Raw genomic sequence first — 13728 nt, 5'->3', positions numbered from 1 at the left:
TATCCACCTCCTGAGCCTTCTCTCTGGAACCACCTGGAACCAATCCAACAGCAGGCCTCATCTCCACTCTCGGTGGTGGAGCTTCAGGGCTGTGTTAATGGACTCCTCAGCCTTCATCTCCGGCTCTAGCAGCTCCAGCAGCTCCAGCAGCTCCAGGACTCACAACATGAGCTTTATTATCAACTTTAACTTGTTGTCTCTCGGTTTCAGAGAGACTGGATCTATCCCAACAACACAGGTAAAGCTGAATGCTATCAGCTCACCTGCAGCACCACATGATGCTTCCCACGGCTGTTAGTCCCGTCTCAAACAAACACACCTCCAACAGGCTGCACGCAGACCCCGTCTTCCTCTACCGATCCCCATGATAGCGCCTCCTACAGGTCCTTCCTGGTACAACATGTTAATTCATCACCTCCATCCTCCAACTCTGCTATCTATCCTTCCATCCTTACTATAATATGACTTTTTATGACTTTTCTATAACATAATATTCTATGACTTTTCTTTTTGCATATACTTTGTCTTTTTTATGACATATTATACTGACATTTTTATACATAAACTAGGACTTTTTTATGACATTATATTATGACTTTTTTTATGACAATATACTAAAACGTTTTATGACATATTATACTGACTTTTTTTTAACATAGTATACTACAACTTTTTATGACATTATACTATGACTTTTTATGACATTATACTATGACTTTTTTATGACATATTATATTATGACTTAATTTTTACATATACTATGACTTTATGACATAGTATACTATGACTTTCTATGACATGACTTTTTACGACATTTAGTATGACATATACAACTTTTTTATGACATGTACGATGACTTTTTATGCCATTTCGTATGGCATGTTATACTATGACTTTTTCATGTTTTTATGTAAGTTAACTAATTTAACTTCACGATTCCTGCACTTACCCTGTAATCAGTGATTTATACTCGCTTTTTTCTTACGTCATTTTCTTTGTTAAACTGGAAAAACTAGAATAGGGATATGAATTTGCAACAAGCCAGACAAAAACTAAATGTTACTAATTTAAAGTAAAATGACTACATTTTTAAGAACCACTGCAATTCAAATGCAACCACTCTAAATGATAAAATAACTAACATTTTTAATGCCACATGGAGAGACATGTCAAAATATTTTCACAGGTTATTGCTAATACATTTTAAGATTTATTCACTTGACTTTTTTATAAATATATCTGCATTTTGGGTTTTCTCAATGTAAAATTCCAGCCTGCTTCATACCAACTTTTCCATGTTTGTGATGTAAAAAAAACTTTAAAAGTTTCAGAAAACATTACAGACCTGAGTTTAATTATATCCTACTCTTTGTCCTTTAATTCATCCAGCAATCAGTTTGAGTCACAATCACTTTCTTAAGAGTTTTGTAGTAGGAGTACCTAATGTTTAGTGCTGAAAAACACTTTAATTACAAAAGGAAAAACATCCTTAAATTAAAAACTTAAGGTGTGGTGCACTTTCATTCAATCTACTCACAGCAGCTGACAAAGACGCATTGAGATCAAAACTTCCAGAACTTTATTGATGCCATGTGAGCTAAACAAGAGCAGGTCTAGCCAGTAAAAACCTTTAAACTGGAAGAGAAACAGCACATGAAGTCACCACTGAGCGGTGTTGAGACAGACGAGCCTTTGTATTTCCCCTCTAAATCAAATCCCATCCAGTGACCGAACAGAGATGAAGCGCCATGGTTACTGAAGACACAGAGCTCTTAAGCAAGAGCTAAGTGAAGGCCACTGCTTGTAAACAGCTTTTGTTGTTTTAGAGTTATTACTTATTCAAATCGGTGTACTTTAAAAATAGGAACTATATTGTTGTTTAATTTGTAATTTAACTTTCCTTCCATGCCTCCATATGAAGACAGCTTCTTGTGTACCATCTTCTTGTTAAAGAACAAACCGGGACATTTGCCAATAAACTATCAACGCCAGTTAATGTTTGAAATGTGAAAGTTAACATCTGCTGGACTGACTGACTGCTGTCACGTCTGTCCACATTTCTCCTCTGATGTTTTTCCCTCCAACAGCCTTCCTGCGAGGACCGACTCTAGTCCTCCGCTTTGGCCTCCATCTCCTCGGCGTCGTCGTCTCCGTCCACCTCGGCGTTCTCCCGCTCTAGCCTCTCCAGCTGCCGGGCGAGCTCTGTCTCATCCGTGTCCGTCACCACCTTCGGCTGAAAATAAGAATAAAAAGAAGGAACATGTCAAAATGTAGAAATTCTGTAGTAGTATTTTGAACTTTGTTGATGGGGAAAAAATTAAATCTGAGATTGAGAAGTAAGGTAATATTTTGAAAAAAAAGCAACCAGTGTTATAAGAATAAAATCATAATTTTGAGAAATGGTGTTTAAGTTATAAATTATGAGAAAAAGCCATAAATGTATGGTCATAATTTTACGAGAAAAAGGTTATAACATGAGAATAAAGGTGTTATAGAAATATAACAAGAGTTACATAAGAGTAAATTTTTTTGAGAATTTTATGCTTTAAGTGGCACAACTTTTTTTTGCAATATTTTTTTCTCAAAATACCAAATTATATTCTCCTAATCTTTTCCTTATTTTCCAACCAGCAGTACCAACACGCTGTTGAAATTAAGTGACTCAATAAATAAATAAATATATCATTAAATGCAGCAAAAATTATATTAAAAATAAATGTAGCCATTAATTCATTTATAAAATGTGACATAAACTGATATTTGTTTTTTATTTATTTTTCTTTGTATTAATTCCCTTATTTATTTACTCTTCTGTTTAATTTTAATTTTAATTTATTTCTGTATTTATTCTTATTAATTTTTAGATTTATTTATTTTTGCATTTATTATTTATTTATTTCTGTGTGATTTGCCCTTTGCATTTCAGCCCTTATTTATTTCCCCAAACTTATTTATTTCTGTCGTCTTTTCTTTATATATTTCCTTAAACATTTCTACCTCATTATGCAAATGCAGGGGCTGGAGATACGTGATTTTCACTGGACAGGAAGAGTGTGTAATCTGAAAAGTAACTAAAGCTTTAAGAAAAATGTAGTGGAGGAGTAAAAAGTACAATATTTGCCTCTGAGATGTAGTAGAGTAAAAGTATAAAGCTGCATAACATGAATACACAAGTAACATACGAGTACCTCAAATTTGTACCTAAGTATAATACTTGAGTGCAGTACCACCACTGCTCACTGCATACCCTAGCATAACTAGAACTTTATACACAATTTTGAACATGTTAAACTGTAAATAATAAAAGAAACAAAAGAACAGAGAGAGGTTTTCACATAAAGAAGTTGAAGTGACTCACCTCCATCTGGATGTTAAAGACGCCTCTCTTCTCCTCGATCTTCTCCTTGATGGCAGCCATGGCCTGGTTGAGGACAGACAGGCCCTCCGTGCGCTCCAGAGTGGTCGTTGTCATCACGTAGCGAGGGGGAGCGATCAGGTTGATCTGCCCAGAAAAACAACACCACGTTGGTTTTATTAATTATTACTGCATCACAGGCATTTACATTAACAGCTCTTATCCAAAACAATACAACTCAAGCAGCAGGTGACAACTGATAATTCCTTTATTTCGAAACCGCATATAAAAAGAGTGCAAGGTCTAAGTGATATTACCTTGATGGGCATGGTCTCTGTGGAGCAGCCGAGACCGGCCCTCAGAGCTTCCTTCACGGCATCAATGCCTTCATACCCGTAGCACGCCACTTCAATGTCTGCAGGTGGGAGAGAAAAAAGATGAACATGAACTGTGGTTCTAGGTCGCATCTTCACCGTGTTACTGTATTTTCTAATTTCAACTGATCATGATACAGCTGGAATAAACAACGGTACATATCAGAGTTTATGGTCACCTGCTCTGATTTTGACGGCCTGTGGAGTGAGTCGTCTGTTGATGTTATCAATCAGCACATTCCTCTCTTCCTCCGTTAACTCCAGGCAATCCAGAATGGCAGGATCTCTAGTGGAGCGGAACGTATTCACCATTTGAGTTGACCTCATCAAATAAAACATGACATTCTTGAGATTAGCTTCACACGAACGCACACCAACGCTCGAGACAACCACTTACGATACAGCCTGTTTGAAGACGTCATAAGCTCCGTATCCTGGCCGCTTGTATTTCTCGTCGAACACCCAGGCGGTGCGCTGGTAAAAGCTCTCTAGCTGCTCGTCCTTACTGTATTCCAGCACCTCTGCCACGTGTCGCAGGATGCTGTACACCTGCAAACAACAACAACAACAATCACTTTTTAACAATGCTGAACACAAAGGATGCTGGTCGTCATTTCAATAAGGAGTTAAAAACGGAACAGGCCTTTGACTTACAGTTTTAGATTTGGTGAATTTATCTTCACACTTGATGGCCTCCTCTGGTGAAACTCTTCTTTTTGATAAATCAATGTATCCTGAAGACAAAGCAGAGATGAGATGCTGTGATACTTATGTTAACAGAAATGAGTCCAGAAGGAAACGGCTGTCAAAGAGTTTCTGACAAGATCAGTGCTGATATGGTTAACTGATTAATCAATACAATGACAAATAAATAATTAAAATGTTGATGGTTAATCAATTTAGTCACCTTTCACTGAACACTTTCTGGTTTAGGCCCTGATCACACAACGCAAGACGCATCGCACTGCCTTTTTGTTGCCCGATCAGACGGAGTGTTTTTTGCAGCTGTTGCTAGGAAACCACCGAATGAATGCCAACGTCAGCTCAACACAAACCACGAACCGTACACTAACCTAGTTACGTTTAAATGAATGACAACAACTTACCCGAAATCTCAAGTAACGCACTAATTTGCCTCGTGCTGTTTTCTGTTCAGATCATGGGAACTACGGTTGGTAGAGTTATATACAGTAGCTCCAGGTATCCAGTAGTGTTGTCCAGAATGTTATAGAGTACGGTCTAGACCTGATGTATATGGAAAGCGTCTTGAGATAACTTCTGTTACGATTTGACGCTATATAAAAATAAATTGGATTGAAAAATATGGAAGCATCAATACACAGATACTGAATATTTGAAACGGTTTCAATACTCATTTTTCACATTATTGATACACAGGTACTAGCTGCGCTTTCTGCTTTCTCTTCTCTCCGACAGCGAGTTGACACACACACACATTGATATTTATATATTAACTTGTATGCCCTAAATGTTGTGTCAATTATTCCCCCGTGGTATCGAATATCTATATTTTTAAATGTATTGTATCGAAGTTAGAAATGTCAGTATCGTGACAACCCTCGTATCCAGCAACAGCCTCCAGGCCTCTGTTTTCTGTTCAGATCACGGTAACTACGGTTGGTAAAGTCATACAGCTCCGGGTATCCATCAAAAGTCAGAGCGCTCCTGTAAAAACGTGAGGCGCACAGCAACGCAAAAGCAGCGCACAAAACGCTCATTGAGATATGATCAGGGCCTTTTAGGCTTCACAAGTTGTCTGCTGTTCTCAGGCTGCTCCATCATTACTAATCATATACTCATATTGTTTTGCAGTCGATCAGACTATTATTAGTATTTTTAAGACAACATTTAGACAGATAGTCTTTACTGTCCAGGAGGGAGGTTGGTTTTCACAGGCTGAACATATCCCACAGAAAAACATGAAACATACACTGCGGTTCACATATATACATTGATGCCTCTGCCTGTATCCCAACCCATACTTAATACACGTGTATGCTCCCACACGGATAAGCCTGAATCTATTGTGTCAACAAGATGTGCTACTGACATTTTAGAGTAAATTATTCTTTGGTTATGTAAAAAAAAAGCCTTGCAGCCCTAGATGATATTATAAATTACAACCCCGTCATACTCTATCTATACTAGTATATAAGTGTCACTGTATCAAGGAACATCACAACAACACTACTCCTCTAGTGGCCGTTACGATCAAGATAAAGAACAGTTCAAGTTGTGGTTGTTACATTATGTCTATTCCACTGGCAGCCAAAATGTTCCCCATCCTTTGTGCAGCCCTCGATCCAACACTAAACACACCACCGATGACCTTCACCTCTAGTGGCTCGTACCCGCCCGCCCGCACTCACCCTTCTCTTTGTCTACTCGGATGACGACCACGCACTCGTTGCGGCCGATGCGGATGAGCTTGTTGATGGAGCGGATACGTCGACGCGACAGCTCGCTCAGGAGGATCATGCCCTCGATGTTGTTGTACTCCAAGAGGCTGACGTAGGCGCCCATCTCGGCGATGGACCTCACGTTCACCATCACAACATCCTCCACCTCTGGGAACCGGTGCTGGTAAAATCGACAGCTGAGCCCCGGCATCGCTGAGAGAACAGAAACAAAGAGGCACGGGTCAAATATTTGAAGCAGACATTGTGTTGACAAATCCCTCTAAAATGGGACATCGTGCCACGGATTTTAGATACCATGCAACACTACTAAGCCTGCAAAAAACAGTAGTTTAATGTCAATATAAAGGCTTCTGTGTTTCTGGAGGTGGCTTTCTAAAGGTTGAGACAATAACCCTGACGTTGCCACTAGCACTGTCCTCAATTCTGTCCCCATATTTTGAGCTTCTGTGAGTAATATTCTAAGGTATTCAAATCTTTGCGGAGCAGCGTGGCACGGCAAGATGACTTCTTCTTCTTCCTCCAAGGTTTATAGAGCCATAACTTGTGATGGAGTACATTTTGCGGCTGTGGCTCAGAGAGTAGAGCAGGTCGTCCAACAATCAAAAGGTCGGTGGTTCAATCCCTGGATCCTCAGATCACATGTCGAAGTGTCTTTGAGCAAGACACTTAACCCCAAAATGCTCCCGAAGGCATCGGTGTGTGTATGAATATTTAGATCAGATCCTGATTGGCAAAGTTGCACAGCAGCCTCTGCCATCAGTGTATGAATGTGTGAACGCTGACATGTAGTGTGAAGCACTTTGAGTGGTTGGAAGACTAGAAAAGCGCTGTATAAATGCAAGTCCATTTACCATTTATAAAATGATTCACAACAAGCCATTAAGGTTGGGAACCACTGAGGCCTTAGGGAGCAAATAATGCATCAACACAATGACAGCACTCATGGAGATTTCACTGATAGAAATAGGCACATTTTCATATTCTGAGCTGTTTTACTAAAGTTGCACTAAATTGGATGTAAAATGTTTAATATAAAATCCAGGAGCCTGCAGAATCAGTCATTAACTAGCTGTCAATACAGTTAAATCCACTGCTACATCATTGATGCAGATTAATGTCAGATTAAAAGATTTCTTCTAGCATACATTACTGCAGTTATGCAATAAATCCTACCTCCATGAAGGTTAGTTTTTAGTTAAAATTGCTTTAGAGATCATATTTATGGTAATTTATGGAGGCTTTAACTTGCTGATAAACTGTTTTTGCTATACTGAGAGGTGTTTTTAATATTTAGTCTACCTTACCCTCAATTAAATAATAAATGGGGTGGACAAAATAATAGAAACACCACTTATATATTTACTGAATAGTCCAAAACCATATGAATGACACATTGTTCTGTTTCTGGGTGTGTTTTTTAATCACTTTAGCAGGTTAAATAACAGTTTAGTCTGGAAAACATCCCCAAAACCACTACAGGGAGGTGAAGCTGGATTAAAATGATCTGGTAGCCTCAGTACAGGCTTTGTTTTCACATTGTAGTGTGTGAATGGGGATGATGCAATGCAGACAAACGAGGATCCCCTTTACTGCTGACAAGAACACAAATAACACAGAAAGCAGCTTTAACATGACAGCAGCATGATAACAGAGAGTTTAGGTAGCTAGAAGCACAACAGGTAAACACAACATGATGGTAATTAAAGGTAAAGACAGTTACTTTATTAGAACCGTTAGCTTCAGAGCTAATAACCCGGATCACATCTCACATGCGGCACATGGACCTCTGCTAGCTGAGCTAAGCTAAACTGAGCTAGCAGCTCCAGAAATCACCAATAAATCACCTTAATGAGTAAAATAACTCACCTGTGTCATATGTTTACACAACGATACACTTGACTGTTCACTACTGGGAGTGTTTAGATGTCCCGTTGTGTTTCCTGTGAGGGCTTTTAGATGAATCAGTCGGGCCCGCTAGCTCACACTCATCAGGAGGTGCTAATGGTACTCGACCCGGAAGTGATAGTCGGGGGCTTTTTCGACACGGCGCATGCGCAGAACGCGTTTGGCTCAGTCACATGACTCAGAGAGGCCAGCTGGAGTGATGGGAATTACGGCTCTTTTTAGTGAGCCGGATCATTTGGCTCAGCTCACTAAAAGAAGAGCCGGTTCTTTCGGCTCCCAAACGGTTCTTTCGTTTTTACCACTTCTGCCTTTTTATAATTCAGCCAAATTTAGCTTTAGCTGTTTTGACCTTTGATTAGTATGTGTGCACATATATCACTTAAAGGGACTGTTTGTAACTTTTTACACGTATAAATCTACCGGGTCGGTTTCCCATGTGTGCTCGCGTGTGGCTACGCTGTTCAGACTCAGACTCCAACACAAACTACACGGAAACACCAAAACCGCAAAGTTATATCTAGTGAAGCGCGTCTTGTAAACAGTGTTGGCCGTGTTCGTAGTACACGGGGGGAGACCGTAGCTTTGGTGTCCAGGGCCGGAGTCTCTGCTGCTCCTCTGCTCCTCTGCCAGCTTGCCTTCACTCACACACCGCGCTCGTTCTCGTTCCACTCTCACGTGCATGCACACACACTACACACTGAAGAAGAGTTAGTTTAGCTCTGAGAATATCTAGTGAATGTACAGTGGACGTTTGTGCAGAAATAACTGCTGCAGCTCTTCCAGACCAACAGAGGTTTTCCGTGTCTTGTGAAGTGACGGGGCTCCGCAGCGAGAAACGTTATCGTCTCCGACCGGGTGCCGGTGTCTCCCTCCGGCCACGGTCGGGAGGCTAAAGCAGGAAAAGCCAACACTAGGATCAGCAGTGAATCATGGAGAGACCTTCGTCTGGTCAGCTAACATTCCTGCGAAGCAGCTGAAATATAGAGTGATATTGTGGTTTTAGCTGACGTGTGTCGCCTCACTGTTTTGAGCGATGCTCGTTCATGTCTATGTAGAGTGAGCAAGCGCGAACCCGACGCTGACTTTCGTTGACTTAGCGGCCACAGGTGTCGCTGTTAACAAGCATTTTTGAAAGTTACAAACAGTCCCTTTAAAGAAAAAAGAAAAAGAAAAAACGGCTCTCGGACGGGAGCCGGCTCTAACAGTTCATTTAAAAGAGTCGGCTCTTTGAACCGGCTCGTTCGTGAACGACACATCCCTACCAGAGAGACCAGCTGATCACTGAGAGAGAGAGACCAAGATCACGACCATCAGCTCGATCACTGCTTCTAATCCTGCACGGAAAACAACGGGTTATGTGTATTTTAATAAAATAGATTACAAGCTAACATATCAGTGTTCATATTAGCAATTATTATTAAACAGAAGACAGCAAACATCGACCAAAAAGGACGAGAAGATGTCTTCAAAAGACAGGATCGACGTGTTCCCCTCCAGAATGTAAGCAGCTTGTTTAGCTAGCTGGTTGCTAACCCTTCATGCATCTTAGTCAGATATTATAATGCTGTGTTATTGTCTTATTGCTTCACAGTCTCTCAGATTGATTGCAGTGTGATTCACAGTCTAAATATAGTTTCTATATCAGTGCCAGGTTGCTGTGTAAAAGAGGAAGAGTCCTTCATTTGTCATGTGATGTTTCTCACATCATCCCAGTGTGAGCTGTCAGTCTGAGACACCCTGACCTCCAGACAGGAAAACTATTGACATTGTGTTTCCTGTGTTGTCTGTAAGGTGTAATCATTTTACCATATTAATTAATGTCAGATTTTGTATGTGTTATAAGGCTGTTTATTGTGCAAGAATCTGGTCATACAATATCATGATACAGGGGTGACGATTCAATATATCGTGATATATCGCGATACTGTAAGCAAAGCGGTATATTGTGATTATCTTTTTAAATTTAATTTTAGGAAAACTGTCATAGCATGAAGAACACACCAAAAATTAACCATTTTAGAATAGGCAAAAATAATACTGCATGTAAAAATTAACATTAAATTTGGTAAAATATAGGGCCGTCAATCGATTAAAATATTTAATCGCATGATTGTCCACAGTTAATCGTGCTTAATCGCAGATTATATGTTAAAAATGTACCTTAAAGGGAGATTTGTCAAGTATTTAATACTCTTATCAACATGGGAGTGGGCAAACATGCTGCTTTATGCAAATGTATGTATATATTTATTATTGGAAATCAATTAACAACACAAAACAATGACAGATATTGTCCAGAAACCCTCACAGGTACTGCATTTAGCATAAAACAATATGCTCAAATCATAACATGGCAAACTGCAGCCCAACAGGCAACAACAGCTGTCAGTGTGTCAGTGTGCTGACTTGACTATGACTTGCCCCAAACTGCATGTGATTATCATAAAGTGGTCATGTCTGTAAAGGGGAGACTCGTGGGTACCCATAGAACCCATTTACATTCACATATCTGGAGGTCAGAGGTCAAGGGACCCCTTTGAAAATGGCCATGAAAGTTTTTCCTCACCAAAATTTAAGTTTGGAGCGTTATTTAGCCTCCTCTCACGACATGCTAGTATGACATGCTTGGCACCAATGGATATGATGCTAGTATCACTCTAGCTTTAAAACTGAGCCCGCTACATCCTCCGAAAGATCGAATAGCAGGCCATCTAATTTTTTATTTTTACAGTATTGCACAACATAATATCGTGATAGTCATGTGTATCGATATTTTCTTACACCCCTAGTGTGTGAGAGAGGTTTTAATCCTAGAGATGGGTTGTGTTTCTGTACATGGATGAAGAACCAGTCTGTGGTTGCAAATAGGATTACAAATATGTGATAATGATTTTAAGTGTATTTATTGTCAAAAAAGCGCCTGTTAAATTAATGTAATGTAATGTAACAATGACTTACCAATTGTGATCTGACTGCACAAGACACACCGACCTGTAACCTCAGTCTTAACATCAAGTGTAGCAATTAAGACTGTATGAAACAAAAACAAACATGAAAATAACAGATAAATGGTTGAATTGTCAAGTTTCTGCTGAAATAACAGGCTGTATTTTCTTTACTCAGGAGTGTCAGAGAATGTACATAACTTGTATACTTGTAGTGTAACTGGTGAGATTCAAATACAGCATTCAAAATGTGTTTTCTTTGGGTTTGCAGGGCTCAGACCATCATGAAGGCTCGGCTCAAAGGGGCACAGACCGGCCGCAACCTGCTCAAGAAGAAATCTGACGCCCTCTCCATGCGCTTCCGTCAGATCCTCCGCAAAATTATCGAAGTCAGTTGAGAAAATGGCTTTGTTCTCCGTGCATTTATTTCTTTAATAACTCTGAATGGTTTTCTAACTTCTTGTCGATGTTCCTCAGACTAAGACTAAGATGGGAGAGGTGATGAGAGAGGCGGCCTTCTCTCTGGCTGAAGCCAAATTTACAGCTGGAGACTTCACGTGAGAATCAGAGGAAAGATCATGTGATGTGGCGTTATGTTTAGTGCAGGAGCATCTGTCACTAACATCTGTAATTCTGTCAACAGCACAACTGTAATCCAGAATGTCAACAAAGCCCAAGTGAAGGTCCGAGCCAAGAGAGACAACGTGGCAGGTTAGCCTAAAAAAAAATCATTTTTTTACTTTCTACAATCACTGTTAGTGAGACAAGTTCTTATATACTTTATATAACTTGTATGTTTTTCTTTCGTTTAGGTGTCACCCTCCCAGTTTTTGAACACTACCAAGAAGGCGGAGACAGTAAGTCATGTTTAGATAAAAACAAGTTTTTGTGACGAGTAAATGAGAGAGTTCTCACCCTCACTGTGACGTGTTTCAGGTTATGAGCTGACTGGTCTGGCCAGAGGAGGAGAGCAGGTCTCCAGGTTGAAGAGGAACTACGCCAGGGCTGTTGAGCTGCTGGTGGAGCTGGCCTCCTTACAGGTAGGGGGCGCTGTTACAAATATACTGAGGTCGTTTTATTACATCTCAAGTGAAATGGACAGTGGTGGAAACAAGATTGAACTACTCAACAGCATAAAGTAGTTAAAATTAGATTGTAAAATAGATTTTCTTTATAATACTTTGTTTCATTACTGGAAATTGAATGTTTTTGGTGAAATAGGAGTACATTTTTCTTTATTTTCAGTAATAAATTATATAATAAATTTGTGTAATTGAGAAATTCTGATACATATTGCATATTTTCTGTCTACAGACATCTTTTGTCACTCTGGATGAAGCCATAAAGATTACCAACCGCCGTGTGAACGCTATTGAGCACGGTAAATTCACACTTAAAGAGGACCTATTATGCAAATGTGTTACTTGGTGACATCACCACGTTACGGAAGAAAAGGCAGGACTTCAAGCGAGGCGTTTCAGGCAGTTCAGGAGCAGTGTTTCTGTGGGGGAGAGTAACTCCCTTTGGTGTGGACTTTGGGCTTTGTAACTTTGCAGAACTTTTACATGCACAAAAAACAATATAACACACTTAAGGAAAGGGAAAAAGCATAACAGGTCCTCTTTAACATGCAATTGTTGCCTTATTCTCAAATATTAAAGGACAAAGATTGTCATTAAAGTTCATCTCTATCCTACTTTGCAGTGATTATTCCCCGCATCGATCGCACCCTCACCTACATCATCACAGAGCTGGATGAGAGAGAACGAGAGGAGTTCTACAGGTAAAAACTTTTTACCTTTTATAATTTAAACAACTCACACTTTATAACTTTCTGTTTTCGTAATAACACTGAAAATGTTTCCTCCTCTGCCAGGCTGAAAAAGATCCAAGAGAAGAAGAAGCAGCTCAGGGAAAGGACAGAACTGGAGATCGCCGCCCGCCTGGCTAAACTGGGTCCCATCGCAGAGCCCTCCAACATGCTGATGGAGACGACGGATGAAGACCTGCTGTTCGAGTGAAGCGCTCTAAAAGGCCGACACCGACCTCACCCAAACATCCTATTTATTGTGTGCCTCTGCGGCCTCGTCTATGTCTCCTCATGCAAGTGATGAAAGTTGTTTTTTGTGTACTTGTCTGTTGTTTCAGCGCTGGAAGTCACCGCGTGTTTCCGGTTTTCATCACTGTACAGAACGAAAGCATCACTTGGCTGTTCACCCACAAGGGAGTCAGTTCACTGTTAAAGAATAATCTAAACTATAAGAATATTAATATGTTTACACGTGGTTCTGCGAGTGAAATTAAAGAAGCATTCCGTGTGACTGATCGACTTGTAGATATTTCAGGTTCCTCACGACATCAAGAGCCATTGCATGCTGGAAAGCTGAAGTGGGTTGTAGATTTCAAAGTGTGTGTGAGTTGGTGTTGTGGAGGTTGTTGTTTCCTCATTTGAGGATGTTTACCATTGCACCAGAAAACCCTAAAGTGACCCCGCTGTAAAACCCCCCCCACTTCATCCAAATAAAGATGTTGTCTGTATCCAACTGTTGCCTGGATTTCTTGATAAGATTAGAGCAACTGTGTCTCCGTCTCACAGGCTGTGTGAGTGTTCTGGTAACCCAGCGAGATGAGGAATGACAGCCATCTTTCACCAGGATGCTACATTTAACACATTATGTTTAGTTACTGTAAGACTTGAATGAAGTGAA

At 40.1% G+C, this 13728-nt stretch overlaps 2 protein-coding genes across 2 annotated transcripts; one reads left to right on the top strand and one right to left on the bottom strand.

The window, feature by feature from the left end:
• Positions 1 to 1556: 1556 nt before the first annotated feature.
• Positions 1557 to 8198, bottom strand: eif2s1b (eukaryotic translation initiation factor 2, subunit 1 alpha b). The gene is made up of 8 exons (XM_074615197.1): positions 8037 to 8198; positions 6120 to 6362; positions 4384 to 4463; positions 4127 to 4278; positions 3909 to 4015; positions 3673 to 3770; positions 3359 to 3502; positions 1557 to 2233 (listed from the first exon to the last, which is right to left on the bottom strand). Exons 2-8 carry the CDS (start codon positions 6358 to 6360, stop codon positions 2108 to 2110), a joined length of 948 nt encoding a protein of 315 aa, XP_074471298.1. The 5' UTR covers positions 6361 to 6362; positions 8037 to 8198; the 3' UTR covers positions 1557 to 2107.
• Positions 8199 to 9338: 1140 nt separating this feature from the next.
• Positions 9339 to 13558, top strand: atp6v1d (ATPase H+ transporting V1 subunit D). The gene is made up of 9 exons (XM_074615081.1): positions 9339 to 9575; positions 11292 to 11409; positions 11498 to 11577; positions 11664 to 11731; positions 11833 to 11877; positions 11957 to 12060; positions 12335 to 12401; positions 12725 to 12803; positions 12897 to 13558. The coding sequence occupies exons 1-9, from the start codon at positions 9535 to 9537 to the stop codon at positions 13039 to 13041; spliced, it is 747 nt and encodes a 248-aa protein (XP_074471182.1). The 5' UTR covers positions 9339 to 9534; the 3' UTR covers positions 13042 to 13558.
• Positions 13559 to 13728: the final 170 nt, after the last annotated feature.

This window comes from Sebastes fasciatus, chromosome 18 (assembly GCF_043250625.1).
Source record: "Sebastes fasciatus isolate fSebFas1 chromosome 18, fSebFas1.pri, whole genome shotgun sequence".
Classification (NCBI taxonomy): domain Eukaryota; kingdom Metazoa; phylum Chordata; class Actinopteri; order Perciformes; family Sebastidae; genus Sebastes; species Sebastes fasciatus.
This window is presented reverse-complemented; position numbering and strand designations above follow the sequence as displayed.

Excerpts from the sequence above, each read along its gene's own strand:
- eif2s1b (XM_074615197.1), bottom strand. The coding sequence starts at position 6,360 with ATGCCGGGGCTCAGCTGTCGATTTTACCAGCACCGGTTCCCAGAGGTG. Across the intron at positions 4,279-4,383 it reads AATTCACCAAATCTAAAACT|GTGTACAGCATCCTGCGACA; the intron begins GTAAGTCAAAGG and ends TGTTGTTTGCAG. Across the intron at positions 3,503-3,672 it reads CAGAGACCATGCCCATCAAG|ATCAACCTGATCGCTCCCCC; the intron begins GTAATATCACTT and ends TTTTCTGGGCAG.
- atp6v1d (XM_074615081.1), top strand. The coding sequence starts at position 9,535 with ATGTCTTCAAAAGACAGGATCGACGTGTTCCCCTCCAGAAT. Across the intron at positions 9,576-11,291 it reads GACGTGTTCCCCTCCAGAAT|GGCTCAGACCATCATGAAGG; the intron begins GTAAGCAGCTTG and ends TTGGGTTTGCAG. Across the intron at positions 12,804-12,896 it reads GAACGAGAGGAGTTCTACAG|GCTGAAAAAGATCCAAGAGA; the intron begins GTAAAAACTTTT and ends CTCCTCTGCCAG.